General features: G+C 36.8%; 1 protein-coding gene across 9 annotated transcripts in view; it reads left to right on the forward strand.

Moving 5' to 3' along the window:
• DNTT (DNA nucleotidylexotransferase) overlaps positions 1–14262 on the forward strand; it is a 129513-nt gene that overhangs the window by 97820 nt on the left and 17431 nt on the right. For 8 of the 9 annotated variants that reach the window (XM_039708822.1, XM_039708818.1, XM_039708825.1 and 5 more), the window contains 3 exons: positions 606–708; positions 7208–7471; positions 8921–9004. In XM_039708822.1, the coding sequence (XP_039564756.1) occupies positions 606–708; positions 7208–7471; positions 8921–9004 (451 nt within the window). The remainder of the gene's footprint in view (positions 1–605; positions 709–7207; positions 7472–8920; positions 9005–14262) is intronic. The other variant, XM_039708823.1, reaches the window with a different exon arrangement.

The raw sequence follows: 14262 nt of genomic DNA on the forward strand, positions 1-14262 counted from the left end.
TAGTCACATTAAGGATGAACTGTCCTCAAAAAAAATCAAATCCACATCTCTGAAAAAAAACGTTGTTATATTTAAAAGAAATGCAAAATAGTCAAAGGATTTATATCTGCTGTTAAAAGAAACAATAAAAATGTTCATAATCACAGTTTTGTACATTACAATGTGCATCAAAAGCAAAGAAGAATATTTAAATCTGTGGTAGTTTGATTGGCAAGTTTATCTGCTGTTACTGCACTGGATTCATAATATGCAATGTTCTATTTTGATTATGCGCTTTTTTTAAATCTAAAGATGACCAAAAATCTTCCTTTCTGGGACTTAAGGAGAAGAAAGAAACAGATTTAACATCTGCAAATTGGTCTGTAGTATCTAGTTGAAAAACAGAGGACATAGATCAAAAAGTTGTAATTATTATTTTATAAAGAACACTAATAGACACCATAATAGAAACAAAAGATTCCATTTTGGTTATGTTTGAGGCAGCATTGCTATCACTTTATTCTGCAAACTTTTTTTTATAATGCAGCAAAAATATTCTCTGAAAACATAGCAAAATTCAACAGGAGCTTAACTATTTTAATGTCCTTGTTATTTATTCCTTTCAGGGGTAAGAATATTGGACATGACATAGATTTTTTGATCACAAATCCAGGACCAAGAGAAGATGATGAACTTCTGCATAAAGTCATTGACTTATGGAAAAAGCAGGTATGAACTAAAGAGCACTTGGCCAAAAGAGGCATGTTCTAACTCCATTGAATTAAGCCTATATACATCTTAAGGAATGTCATACTCCATGTTACAGCTGACTGCAGTATTTTGGGGCAGGTTATTGCTCTATTTGATTACTAACCATGATGATCGAGGTGCATCCTCTAGCTCTGAATGCTAAAGTTAAAAGTTATATCAGAAGTGCACACACATTCTGTAATATCTTACCATAAGAATTATGCAGCCAGTCAGAGACCAGAAATTAAGCTGGTAGAGTTTTGAGTGGCAGAGAAAATTGTTCTTTTACTTAAAAACCTGTCTATTTGTTTAATTTCTCTTTGAGGTGGGAGTAGCTTTTCCCAGGGTAAGCTGCTCCAGGGAGATCCAGCTTTAAGTGTAGAAATACAGAAAAATTGACACAGTTTTCCATGATGTCTGTGTTTGGAAAATTGCACACATCTTCAAGGTCCCTTCCAACCCAAACTGCTAGATGATTGTGTCATTTCTTAGAGGAGTTGCTCATCTAAGGGATGGATTTTTTTTATTTTTTTTTTTTTTCGTTTTTTTTTTCCTTTCTGTTCAGCTCTTCAGTTTCCAGCAGCTTAAAAGTTGGAAGTGTCTCAGTTATAACAGGTGCAGGTAGCTAAAATATTCCTGGGTCAGAAAAATATAGTATGTTGGGGAAAATAAACTTTTGTTTTTCTTCTACTTTTCTAGCCAGCTGAGATATTTTTCAACATTTACTACCAACACTATTCAAAGAAATAGACTACATTTCAAAAAGTAAAAGGCCAGCACCCTGAGGTGAATGAAGTGCCTCACTGCTAAGTCGAGTCAGCTTTCAGTGCTGACAGGCTGCAGAGGATGCTTTTGAATTGCTTCTTGAGCTGTGTACTTCAATTAATGTATAATGGTTAACAGATGAAAGATGAAAAACATCCAACTACACAGAAGCCTTTGTGTAACTGTATAAAGTTATCTGTTTCAAGGTGGTCAAAATCTTTCAGCTGGCTTGGATGGAAGGGCCTCACACTTGTTTTTTTCCTGGTAAAATGTAACATTAGCTGATTGATCAATCTTCCAGTTGATTTTTGGTCTTTAAAGTGTTAAAAAACGATTATTAATTTTTTAGATTTTTCTCATTCCTCTGTGGAAGCTGTATGTGTTGGAGTAGATTGATAGCAGGTCCTATTTAGACTATTCAAAAGCAATGAAGCCTTGGCAGTTAATGAGTGCTCAGGAAATACTCTATTTTTATCAATCATTTTTAAATTAATGTCTAGGTCTTTTAATGGTTATTATACTCCCTTTACTATGAGACAAGTTTTTTCTTAGAATGGGTCTTTTTACCTTCTTACACACACTTGAATCTCTAGGAAACCAGGTGTGGGTTCTCCCAAAATCATGTTTGTTATAATAGAACAGAAGGGAAAAATTACAACAAACCAAGGCTAGAGCCTGCCCTAAGTGCAGCCTTTCATTCTTTCTTTTCCACTTACTGAGAAAAATGGCTGTGATCTGAGAAGTCTGACAAGTACTTAAAGTTTTTCAGTTCACTTTGAGCTGCTTTCATTAAAAGGAATTGAAAGAAAATGAATTGAAAATGAATTGTTCTTACTGATTTCTTGTTAAGGGGACTATTTGGCAGAAAGGAGAGCAAGCAGAGTATGGCAGGTCAAGGGTGGCCAGGAGTTTGATAAAAAGATTAGGATTCCTCTAGAAACCCCAGCATGTAGAACGTGTCAGAAGCACAATGGTCATAGAAACCAAACCTGAGGAAGGTGGGTATAGTTTAAAGCTGTAGATAATGATTTCCTGTGTTCTGTTTGTTCTCCAGACTTTTCATGGTTTATACTACTAGTTACACTACCTCTCTACTGTGACATTTGAAATATACAGGCTTTTACTGGCACTACTAAAAAACAAGCTGCCAGCAAAATCAAAATGCAAAAAAAGAGAGGATTTATACACCTCTTGCCTCTTTATTATCTTTGATTTCCAAGGGAGAGGAAAAGACAGAAAAAACCCCCAAATAAAGCACTTTTTAACTTTTTGCAGTAGTCTGCATCACAGCTTGCCACTTTTGTGCTGCTCCTTCGAAGCCCAAACTAATTGCTGTACATCATGGAGGTCATGATGTTGACTTCCTTTTGGCAGCTCTGAGTGAACGATTCCACAATGTTTAACTTCTAAATTATAGACCACAGCTTTAAATAGTGTAAAGGGCCTTTTTCTTATCTCAGAAGTTTAGTGTTACAAGATCCTTCCATTGAAAGCTGCTGAAAATGAAGTGGCTAAATCAGCACCATCATGATCTTTGATGCAGCATCACCAGAGATAAACGGGCTGAGGAACAGAGAAGACAAAGTCTTCAAAGTAGAGTGGCAAAATGGAAAAGCTGTGATGCAGTACACAGGTTATGGTCTTAATGGTTCCAAAAAGCCTCATAAAGAAAGTAAGAAATTACTTCTGTGGGTTAGAGCTTGAAAGTCTGTGGGCAAACAGGCTGAGCCATCTGTGCTGATGTAGCTTCGTTGACATACTGTGAAAAAAATGCTTTTATTTTTTGCTGAAAACCTGTATAGCTATATTTAGCACTGTTCCTGTTATATACCTACTTTCAACAATGGAAGAGATACTGTTACTACAGGCACTCCTGCACTCTTCAGTTTTTCCCTTTATATTCATGTAAATATAATGTTGTTGTTTTTCTTTAGGCTTTAGGAAAAATGAATGATGGAGATGCCTACCTGTGCTTACCTATTTTAATATATTACTGGTCTGATTTAAACTGTAGTATTCTCCCTTGATGAGGTGTTCAGGAAGGGGAAGGTTTGATGTGCCATTAAAGAGGATGGTGAGGAGCAAGTAATATTTCTTCTATTGCTGGAAAAAGATTTTTGGAAACAGGGTTCGCAGGAAAGCCACACATTCATTATTAAGTGATAGCTGGGTTTTGCCAGCAACAAAACCTGTTTCTAAGACTAGACACAGAAATTATTAAGAAGCCAGAGGAAAGAACCTTTTGTTTTAGATGAAAGAGTGCATAAGGATGCTGAGCTCCTTTGGGAACACATATTGTCTCAGCTTTCTTCGCAATTCATTATGAAATTTTTTGGTTTATTCTGATTCAGATGAGGAAATTCTTACCTAAAATAGATTATTGCAGGTGATTAGAGCCCTGAACATGAGAGATCCTGGCTTAAACTTCTTTAGAGAGAGTACAGGGCTGACTGTGATTATCCTGCTTGTGAGGTTATTGTATAAAGTGAGCAGAAGTGTTCAATTTCCTGCTGTGTTCTAAGTGAAGATCTGGCACTTCTTTCTGAGGTGTATTGTATAGCAGTGTGTGGGTGAGTAGGTACATGTAACTCCCTGTCTGTCTGTCTGTCTCTCTATCTTGCTCAGCAGTGCAAATGCCCATGGCATAGAGGGGTAAACACCTTCATTGACGGATTCCAGTGCTGAGCTGTCCATTGCTGTCAAAGTCAGGCTGCTCCAACCATGCCCAGAAACAGATCATTCCAACACACAGGGAACTTCAAGACAAAAAAGGGACCAAGGCAGCTGCATGATTATGCAGTAGCCGCTGAGTTTTACATTGCTGATCAAACCTTTGATGCCATTTTCTAGTGACTTCTTGTCCTAAAAGGCCTGACTTCTCCCAGGCATCAGTTCCTTTAGCTCTTCTACTTTATAGAATTCCATCTGGCTCATCTACGTTGAGATTTTTCCAAGTTAACATGCTGCAACCTATTTTGGATTAGATATAGGAATTTCACTGAAAAAAAAAAAAAAGAAATCTATTTTCACTTTATTAAACCATCTCAGAAGGAAATTTAGAGCAACAGCATATACAGTTCAGAAGAACATATTGGATTACATTTTCAGATGATATAAAATGATCCTACTTAGCTTTAGCAGAATTAATTCAGCGAACAACAATTATGAATGACAGCATGTAATATAGAATAGTATTCCATTTAATTAAAAAGGACTGAGAATGCTAGTGACCATATTTGATTGATTTTTCAGTGATTGATTTAATATTTTTCTAAAAAGTCTTACTTTTTCTCAATTTGAATATGGATTTACTCCAATATCAATCCTATTGATGCGCCAGCACTCAGCGTATTTAAATAAAAGTGTGCAGTCATTCTAAAAATGGAAAATTGTCTTCACATAACTGTTCTAAAAAATACATTTAATTTTGATGGTGCTGTAAATTTGAGAAATTAAAATGCCCACACGTTAAAACTTGATTGTGTAAACAAGAACTACAGCACTTTGTGGTGTACAGATCAGTTTGAAATGTGCCAAGAACTGCAGATTCCCTGGCTCAGAGTAATGAGAAGGACGAAGCTCTGCAGGGGCCACAACTTCACACAATCTTCGTAGCTGGCTGCCCCTTCAGGCAGTGCTTTTTCCAAATATACCCAAGTGCCATTTCAGCTTTATGGGGTGATGGTCATGTCCACTGGCTAATTATGCTAGGTTAATTGGAAACACTATCCCAATGTATATGACCTAGGCTTTGGCTCCTATTAGTGGTGATACCCTGACTTCTGGTATATACTCTGTAGTGTCTCAAATCTTCAAGAGCACACTGCTGAGTAGCTAACAGATTTTTATAGAAAATGGGAGAAATATTGGTGCATAATCAAAGTGTGAATTCATCAATTAATGGTCAATGATTAATGATATTGAAATTATTTTTATTAGCATTATAAGCAACAATATTAACTTGAAGGGAGGATAGTTTCATTTTAAAAACCAGGAAAATAAGCAGCTATGCATTAACACTCAACAGCTGTTTTGAGTCTATATTTGGAAAGAGCAAGCATCAGTGCCTTGTGACATTGGGGTAAAATTAAGAAAAAATAGCTGTTTTAAAGATAGATGTTACAGAGCACCTGCTAAATTTAAGCATTTTCAAATCAGCAGACTTAGAAACTAGTTATCCAAAAGAAGAAGCTACATAAGGAATTTTCTCATATCAGTTTATAATAAATCTTCATAATCCAAAATTCAAATAAAATAGTTATCATTAAAAAGGCTGGTTCATTGACCCATGAAAAGCCTATAACTGATTTTCAGTAGAATAATGGGATTGTTAATTTGGAGCTATCATCAACAAAAAAGCTGGAGGCTAAAAATGTAATAATACATATCAGTGTCTCTTCATGGAAATCATATCTTGTTAAGTGTTTTTGATATGCTTTTTTTTTTTTTTGGAGGACCAGAATTATAGCTCTGAGTGTTAAAGTAATTTTATTACTGTAAAGTGTTCTCTAAGCCATTTAAGATATTGTCATGTAAAGTTAACACACCTGCACTAAATAAAAGAAATAATAATCTCTTTTTTAATACTGAGATATTCTTCCAAAAATCAGTTCCTTGTTACCTGGGACATTAAGAGTCTTATCTGGAGACCTTTCATCCTGGTTTTGGCCCAGATCAGAGGGAAGGAGTGTGGCCAGACCCTAATGTTATTTAATACTGCTTTCCATCATCTCCAGAGATGGAGGAAAGAGATTTTTCTCTATTCCTAGAAGAAGGATTTTCCTTCCAGTGGGAGAAAGTGCGGTGGTTGAAATGGTCTGGTATTTTACATGTAAATCATTTCTTTGTTTTATACCTTTTGTTATTAATAGTGCTGCTGTTACTGTTTGTTCTTACCTCATTGTTTCCAGGAAATTGTTCTTATCTCAGCCCGTGATCTTTGCCTTTTGTGTTTTCAGTTGGGGCAGGGGAGGGGGAAGCAAGAGGAGTGGTTTTAGTCGGGCTATAAATGGGAGAATACCATTCCTAAACTACAACACCATTGTAGTTAACAACTGACAGCCATCAAATAAAACCACTTATAGGCACTCTCAATTCAACCCCACAAATTAAAAAAGCCCGAAGTCCAAATGTGTAAACATTTGAGTGATTTTAAAGCAGAAACAAAAAAGTGATTCAAAGACCTAAAGATATTGGAATTTCCTCTAAGCAAAAGACGTGGGCAGGGATCTTCCATCTCTCTGGAGACTCCAGACCTTGTCACAGGGAAATCTCATGCAACAGATCCACTCCAAATGGAATCTTCCACTTTGGAATCTGTCAGCAAGACTGTGGACTGGACTAATTATCTTTTTCTAGATGTCTGCCACATGGAAACATGTCAATCCTTACTCAGAAATTTCTGTTGACATTAACTAGAAAAAGGTTTGGGAGAAAATGAGGGAGGGGAAGAATTGCAAATTCTATCTCTTTAGTACAGGGCAGGACCTCACTACTGTCAGATATCTACCCGTGCACATTTCCCTCAAATATTTTTCCAAAGTCTGAAGCTGTTTCATGTCTCTCCTTAGCCCAGATTTGCCCTGGCACTGGCATTTGTTCCTTGTTTACTGAAATTACATTTCACATGAATTTTTAAGACAACTGTCTAGAAACTCTGGAATGACAGTAAAACCAGTTCAGCAATTCATTGTGAACAATATCTTCTCTGTAGGGCTTACTCCTTTATTGTGATATCATTGAATCAACATTTGTAAAGGAACAGCTGCCAAGCAGAAAAGTTGATGCCATGGATCATTTTCAGAAGTGTTTTGCAATTTTAAAATTATATCAGCCAGGAGTAGACAACAGCACTTGCAACACATCAGAAAAATTGGAAATGGCAGAAGTCAAAGACTGGAAGGCAATCCGTGTGGATCTGGTCATAACCCCCTTTGAGCAATATTCCTATGCTCTGTTGGGCTGGACGGGCTCCAGGGTAAGTAACCACAGCAGTGTATGTTTTCATAGCATTGCAAACACATTTTTGTTGCAGGACTATTCAGAGTTCATGGATTTAAAAAAAAATATTCCTGATGTCCACACATCACATTTCATGCTGTCATCTACCCCTGATTGTGGGTTGGAGCTGATGAACTCATCACTAACATTTCTGGATGTCTCTCTAGGAGAGTTAAGTTCTGTTTTCTTTAAAGCTTCGTGTTTAGGTTTATGAACTAGAGGACTAGGTTTTTGGTCAGTTGTGTTGTCTTTTTACATCATGATACTGTTAACAAGCAATTTCAATGGTTACAGAGTAGAAAGATGATTTGGAAAGTGTCACATAATTTTACAGGAAATTAAACATTGGAGGAAGAGATATCCTAAATTGGAACTTAATTTGTTTTGTAGGAAATTGAAAACGATTTGACATCTTTCTTTTTGGATTAGATCAGATGTTTTGTTTCCATTGCATTTTAATTGACTCTTTTAAATTGTAAAAAACTGGCAAAAATATAAAATTAGGCATTAGTTTTGAACTAGAATAAAATATATTTTGATTTATGTTTTAATAAGAAAACTTGAAATGATAGCTCCTTTCACAATAGACACTAGTTAGCTGGCATAACATAAAATACTGCACTCTTTTAAAAACAAAAAAATCTACCTAATGCAAACTCAAAACTCAAATGATTAATCTCTCTCTAGACAGAATTATTTTTCAATCTGTTCTACATGCTTGCCTTCTGATGTTCATTTTTTAAGGAGTGTTTACATGGTACAATGGAGAGCTTCTGAGCCTGCTCTGAATTATCTTTTTGATGTGCTGGAAGCAGTACTGGTGCCTTGTCACTCTGTTCTACTCAGGTTAATTGGAAGCAGGATGGTTTAGACCAGGAAAAATGTTGAAATTGATGTGTTCTCGTGCTGAGCTTGAGTTACTTCAGTCACTTTTTTGAGATAAAAAAAATGTATTTATTTGGGCTTTGGATTAAGTTCTGCAGACTTTGGGATCCTTTCTTATCCTGGAAGTGTTTGGCAACTTAAAAGCCCTTCTCTCAACTCTGTAGATAGGAGTCTACACTAAAAACACACAGTGTGAGGCCCTTTGGATGAGTAGGCAATGACTTCATTTTTCTCTGCCTCACTGAGCTCCTGCTCCCTGTTGGGCTAATTCACCTGCAGACCGTGGGAGCCCATCACAGGTTTACTTTCTTATACAGAGCCCAAATGCTGTCACAGTAACCAACTGCAGTGATGGACGGATGCAAATGTTTGGCTTCCTTATCCAAACATTTCCCTTCAGATGATTGATTTTATCAGACTGTATTCCTTTAATGGAGGTAATTTTTAGTCCTTAGTTTCTTATTTGGTTTGGTGTTAGAAGGTGCAAAGAATAAGAATTTTGGTTTGTGCATGTGTTTGATATTTTCTCTATCTTTGACAGCAATTTGGACGTGATTTACGGAGGTACGCTTCACACGAAAGGAAGATGATACTGGATAACCATGCACTGTATGACAGGAGAAAGGTACTGTTTATTCTCAGAAATAAAGCTAATGTGTTATTATTTCCAAGTGTGCATTTCCAGTTACTTTTTATATTCATGTATATAAACATCTTAGCTTGATTATCCATTTGGTGGTAAAACAGTTCCACCTTCACATGATTTAGTTTCACTGGAACAGCCTGATTAAATCTGAACAAGTAAGTCTGGAAATGCTTGCTTTTTTTTTTTTTTTTTTGGCAATTGTGAAGTAATTCCTGAAATGTAACAAGAAACATGAATTAGATGCTTGTGTTTGATAGGAACTGTGAAGCCGTCACAGAACTGAGAACAAACCATCTGTGAGTATTTGAAAAAGGTGCTTCACTGCCCCACTGTCTCAGAAGGAGAGATAATTTCTGTGTCCCCCACACACTTTCAACTTCTGTTGGTCTGACATTGCAAAGGAAGAGGTGACATTGAGTGTTACAGGCTCAGTTAGAAGGCCTGAGGAAGTTTTTGCAAGGTTTGACACTAAGTAGGGATTATGGATCACCCTGCTTTTAAAGCCCTGCATTCAGAAGTCTGGGTGGAGTTCTCTTTAGTCAGGCTTGGCAGCCCGGGGAGTAATTGGTATAATTTGTGGTATAAAGGCTCTTGGCTGCAGTTATACTGATCTCTGCATTTATCTGGCTTAATGTCTGTATTTGCATTAGGCCATTTAAATAATAAGAAAAAATCAATACTGAAGATGCTTATTGATGTCAATATAGGGAAAGGCAAAGTAGCATGTCAAGATTTTACATTAATATTTCCTATATATTCTTTATAGAATGGAGACTGCTTTCAGCCCCCCTGCTTACATGCAGTATTGTCTCATTGCTTCTTTCTGAGATGCAGGAGTGATCTAAGCCATCACTCCATTTCAGCTGTCTCCACATGTGCTCGTCAGGTCCAGATGCTGCTATAGCATCCTCGGTTCACATGGAAACCTGGGGAAATTATCAGGCTAATTATCCATTTAGTCAGATATCCTGTCGCCAGCAATTGTCAATACTAGATGCTTCAGAAGAAAACATAAAATCAGTAGTAGATAAATATGCTATCGTGTCTAAAGAGGATGTTTCTTCACAAACTCAGGGATGATGTCAGTGTATTCCTGCCTGTCTTTTATACTTTGAATGTATTGAAAATATAAACTCTTTTTCTCAACATATGGTTAGTGTTATTATCTGCACATTAATATGTGCTCTTTTCAATAGCTTTTTGGGTGTAACAGAAAATGGCACTAGGGAAAACCAATTCTAGGAATTCTGAATTCTAGGAATGTCAGTGTTATTTTTTGTATGCAGCAAAATTTGCCTGCTTGATGTATGGGTCTGTATCATATCTGCTGCTTTTACTCAGAACCCTGAGGTTTTCAGAGATGCCAGATCACTGTTCTTTCATGAACAACATCAGTCAATAATAATTTTTCTTGATTATGTTTAGGCTTTATAACTGATATACCACTAAAATCTTTCGGGGGTTGGGGGGGAAGTGACTTTCCATGTGTTTTTGACTTGGCTATGGATTAGCCATGATGATTCACAGATAAATGATGAGTTTATCTTCACAGTATCCTCTGGGAAGAAAGATGTTCTTGCCATCCCAAATTTTTAAGTGCAGAGCTGAGGCAGAGAAAGGTTTAAGGTCTTAAATATCCATTGATTTCAAGGGCCATGCATTTGCAGTGTCCAGCCTTAAGTTTTCCTGTTGAGTATCTGTCTTGGAAATTTGAAAAATCTGAAGAAATGTGTATACCCATGTTGTGGTTCCCCAACCATCAGCTGTAACTGTAATTTAATTCCAGACATTCTACATGTCTGAGTCTCAATTTATATTTCCTCAGTTCCTCAGCTGTACTGGCCAAAACTGAAGAAATGAACCTAAAGAGAGGACTGAGAACAAAAACTCAGAAAATTTTCCTTATTCCTTATCATAAGGCAGGAGTTCTTCACAAAAGCAAAAAAGAAAAACCAGCAAACCAAAAACCATACTGACTAAAACCCAAAACACCCAGACCAAATCTTCAGGGAAAATTTCTACTGTCTTGACCCCAAGGTCCTTAATCTATGATTTCCATATATCAATTGAGGCACATGGTTGGGTCAGCTGTCCCTTTCAGGGAGGGACTTAGCTTTCAAATCTATCATCATCCTCCTTGCTCCCCAATAGCTAGGTCTGCCATTTCTCATTTAATTGCAAACACAGCTAGTTTGCTTCCAAATTCTGTTTTTTTGCTGTAAACCACAGATGCTCTGCAGATTTCAAACACAAGGAGTTGTGTTAATGTGTTGACACAGCAGAATACTGTACTTGTTTCTGCTGTAGTCTCAGAAAGAGCTAAATTACATTAGCTGACTTTTTCCACACAGAAGGAAACTTCCAAGGCAGATATGCAATATGAAAAATTTCAGACCAGGCAGCACTGAATTTATAATCTGCTTAACATAGGCTCTTTTTTCAAATAATGTTATTCTAACAAGAAGCAGGGAGATGACTCTCTGGCAAGTATATGTATTTATAACCTAATGTGTTAAATTAAAATATATTTTGAAATTACTTTACAATTTTGTACTACGATAGTCCCACAAATGAGTTTGAACAAAAACCTTCCACACTGATACCCCTTGTGTAATAAGATCAGAAATGCGCAGAATGTAGCAATGGTGTCTGTGAAATTTGATGGCCCATAGTGGAAGAAGAGAAGTTTGCAGTAAATTGCGTGGCTGCCAAGGTTGATTAATTTTTAGGGTCATCAGAGTAATATGCTTAAAATAAGTGAAAAATAATCTGTAATTTTGCACAAGGGAACATATGCCCAAATTGTAAATTGTTTAGGTTGGTTTGTTGGTTATTTTTTACATTAAACTATGAAGAGAAGAAACTTTATTCTAATCCTAGGGCTTTTAATTTAAAATGGTTTGGCTCATAGGGAACAATAAAAACATGGGTATTTTATCTGTACTGTCTCATAAAATTTGATTGGAACATGAACATTTGCATTTCATAAGTATATTTCTCTTTGTGAGAGGAAATCTTCCTTTCTCAAAGCTAAAAACATCAGGAAAGAGATATCCCTTGTGCAAGCTGCTCAAGATCCCTCAACACAACCTTAATTAAGGTTAATTAGGCACCATATGTGAAAGCTGAAACACATCTTTTCCATGTTTCTCTCCTGGTCTGCTGAAGAGAGGTTATCTATCACTGGCTCTGTCCAGACAGACAAACCTTCATGCACAACTCTAACAATCACTGGGGTATTGATGGGTAGAATTTGGGAGCTGGACCAAATCCTTTTTGCTTAATTCTTTTTCTTTCATTAGTCTGTGTGTACAGAAAAAAGTATAGGAAGATCAGGAAGAGTCAAACTATTCCTTGATTCTGTGGAAGACCAAGTCCTTTCCTTAAAACGCACTTGCCTGTCATAATTTAAAATTTTTCAAGTCATTATAAGAAGTTAATAAACCATGCTATAGCAAATATTATTTGCTCTTATTTAATTTCTATTTGGTGGAATGTAACTGTACTTGTAAGAAATGTCATTCACTACAAAAGAAAACAATTTCCTAATTTGCTCTACATTTCAATATATAATTCAGTATACTTTATTCTTCTATATTAATATTTATCAGCTGTTTGGCACAGATGCTTGAACTGTGGCCCACTGCTTGAAACGTGACGCATGTCACAGAATCCCAGATTCCAGCTTTCAAAGGGCTGCAGCAGCAGAGAGTCCTGCTTACTTTAATGTATTTCCAAAGGGATTCTGCCAGGAATTGCGAGCATTAACACAGCAGTTTAGGAATCAATTACATAGCTTTGCAGATGGGAACAAAAGGAAGAGAAATTTTCTCCAGGGACTTGTTACAAAGTTACACAGTGAAATTATTCCTCAGCCTTGATTTACTTTTTTTTCTTTCTAGTGTGAATCTTTTTCATATATTTGTTGGTTTTGGAAGAGAGTGTGCAATTATGAAACTAATGATTTTTTCAGTTCTGTAATAAGGGCATTTTTGTAGACCTTCCTTTCACAGGAAAATTGTGACAAAAAATTGAAAATTTGCTACCAATTATCTGTCAGCCTCTTTTACAGAAAAAGATGAGTGTGTGTCCAAATCTGTGTGTCTGTAGAACTGTGTGCTAAAGGTATGGAAATTAGCACTTGCATGTTCCAACCTGAGATATGTAGTTCCTGTGATTTAGGCCAGCTGGAGGTCAGATCTTACTGATCCCCACTCTTACAGAGCAGAGTTCACTGATCAGTCACGAGGAAGAAAGAGAAGTTATGCATTCCCCATGTCTTATGGTATTATTGCTGCTACAAATGGCATGACATTTTTATGAGTGGGTAAATAAAATTCTCACTGTATTAATGAATGAACAATATGCTCTCTACGAAAAATAGAAATGGTTTTGCAAAAAAAACCAACAACAAAAAACCCAAACCATTTAGCATAAGTCAGGTTAGCTGAACAGTAGGCTCTTTCCTTGGAAAAATTAAGGTCCTTAGTCTGTAAACCAGGACATCAACAGTTGTTTTGACACTCCTCTGAGTCAGACTAGGAGGCAATTATCCCTTAACCCGTAATAAAAAGTTTTTGGGTACAGTGTGCATTGTCTCTGGACTAGTAGCGTGCATAGTAGGGCATTGTTGGCAAGTTTTGACAACATCTTGACAGCTTTTTACCTGGCTGAAATAGAGAGAGATCTAGTGGAACTAACTCAAGGTGATTTAGCCTTCCCTGGTCTCACTTCCCATCAGTAAACCTAGTTCCCATGATGGAAATGTGCAGTAATGGTAAGTAGTTGTCCACTAAAGAAAAAGCTATTTCAGTGTTTTGTCTTTCTCTAAAACTAGAAGAGAGAACAAAGGTTTAATGGAGAATTTTGATTATTCAAAATTTGCTTGGTTTATTAGAGAGAAAATAAAAATGTTGGCACTTTGTGCTAAAGGAATTTCTTTCTGCATCTTGGCTTTGGAAACAATCCATGGATCAGACTGTTCCAAACCTCCAAAGCTCAGACAGCTCTTGGGGCTGCAAGCTCTGAGGCATTTGCTTGGCTGGCTGCTCCAGGCCCGTGGAGCCAGTGAGCTCCAGGGACTCTGGCTCTGAAGTACTTAAAATGACTTACTTGAACTCAGGCTCCCAGTAGCCTGTCAGGCAGGATATTGAGAAGATGTGCAAGCTGGCAGGAGCTCAGAGAGGCTTAGCTTTTTTTAAAAGTGCCTGGTAAACTAGATTCTATTGGATTGTACC

This window comes from Passer montanus, unplaced genomic scaffold, assembly GCF_014805655.1.
Source record: "Passer montanus isolate IOZ18808 unplaced genomic scaffold, ASM1480565v1 scaffold21, whole genome shotgun sequence".
NCBI classification, from domain to species: domain Eukaryota; kingdom Metazoa; phylum Chordata; class Aves; order Passeriformes; family Passeridae; genus Passer; species Passer montanus.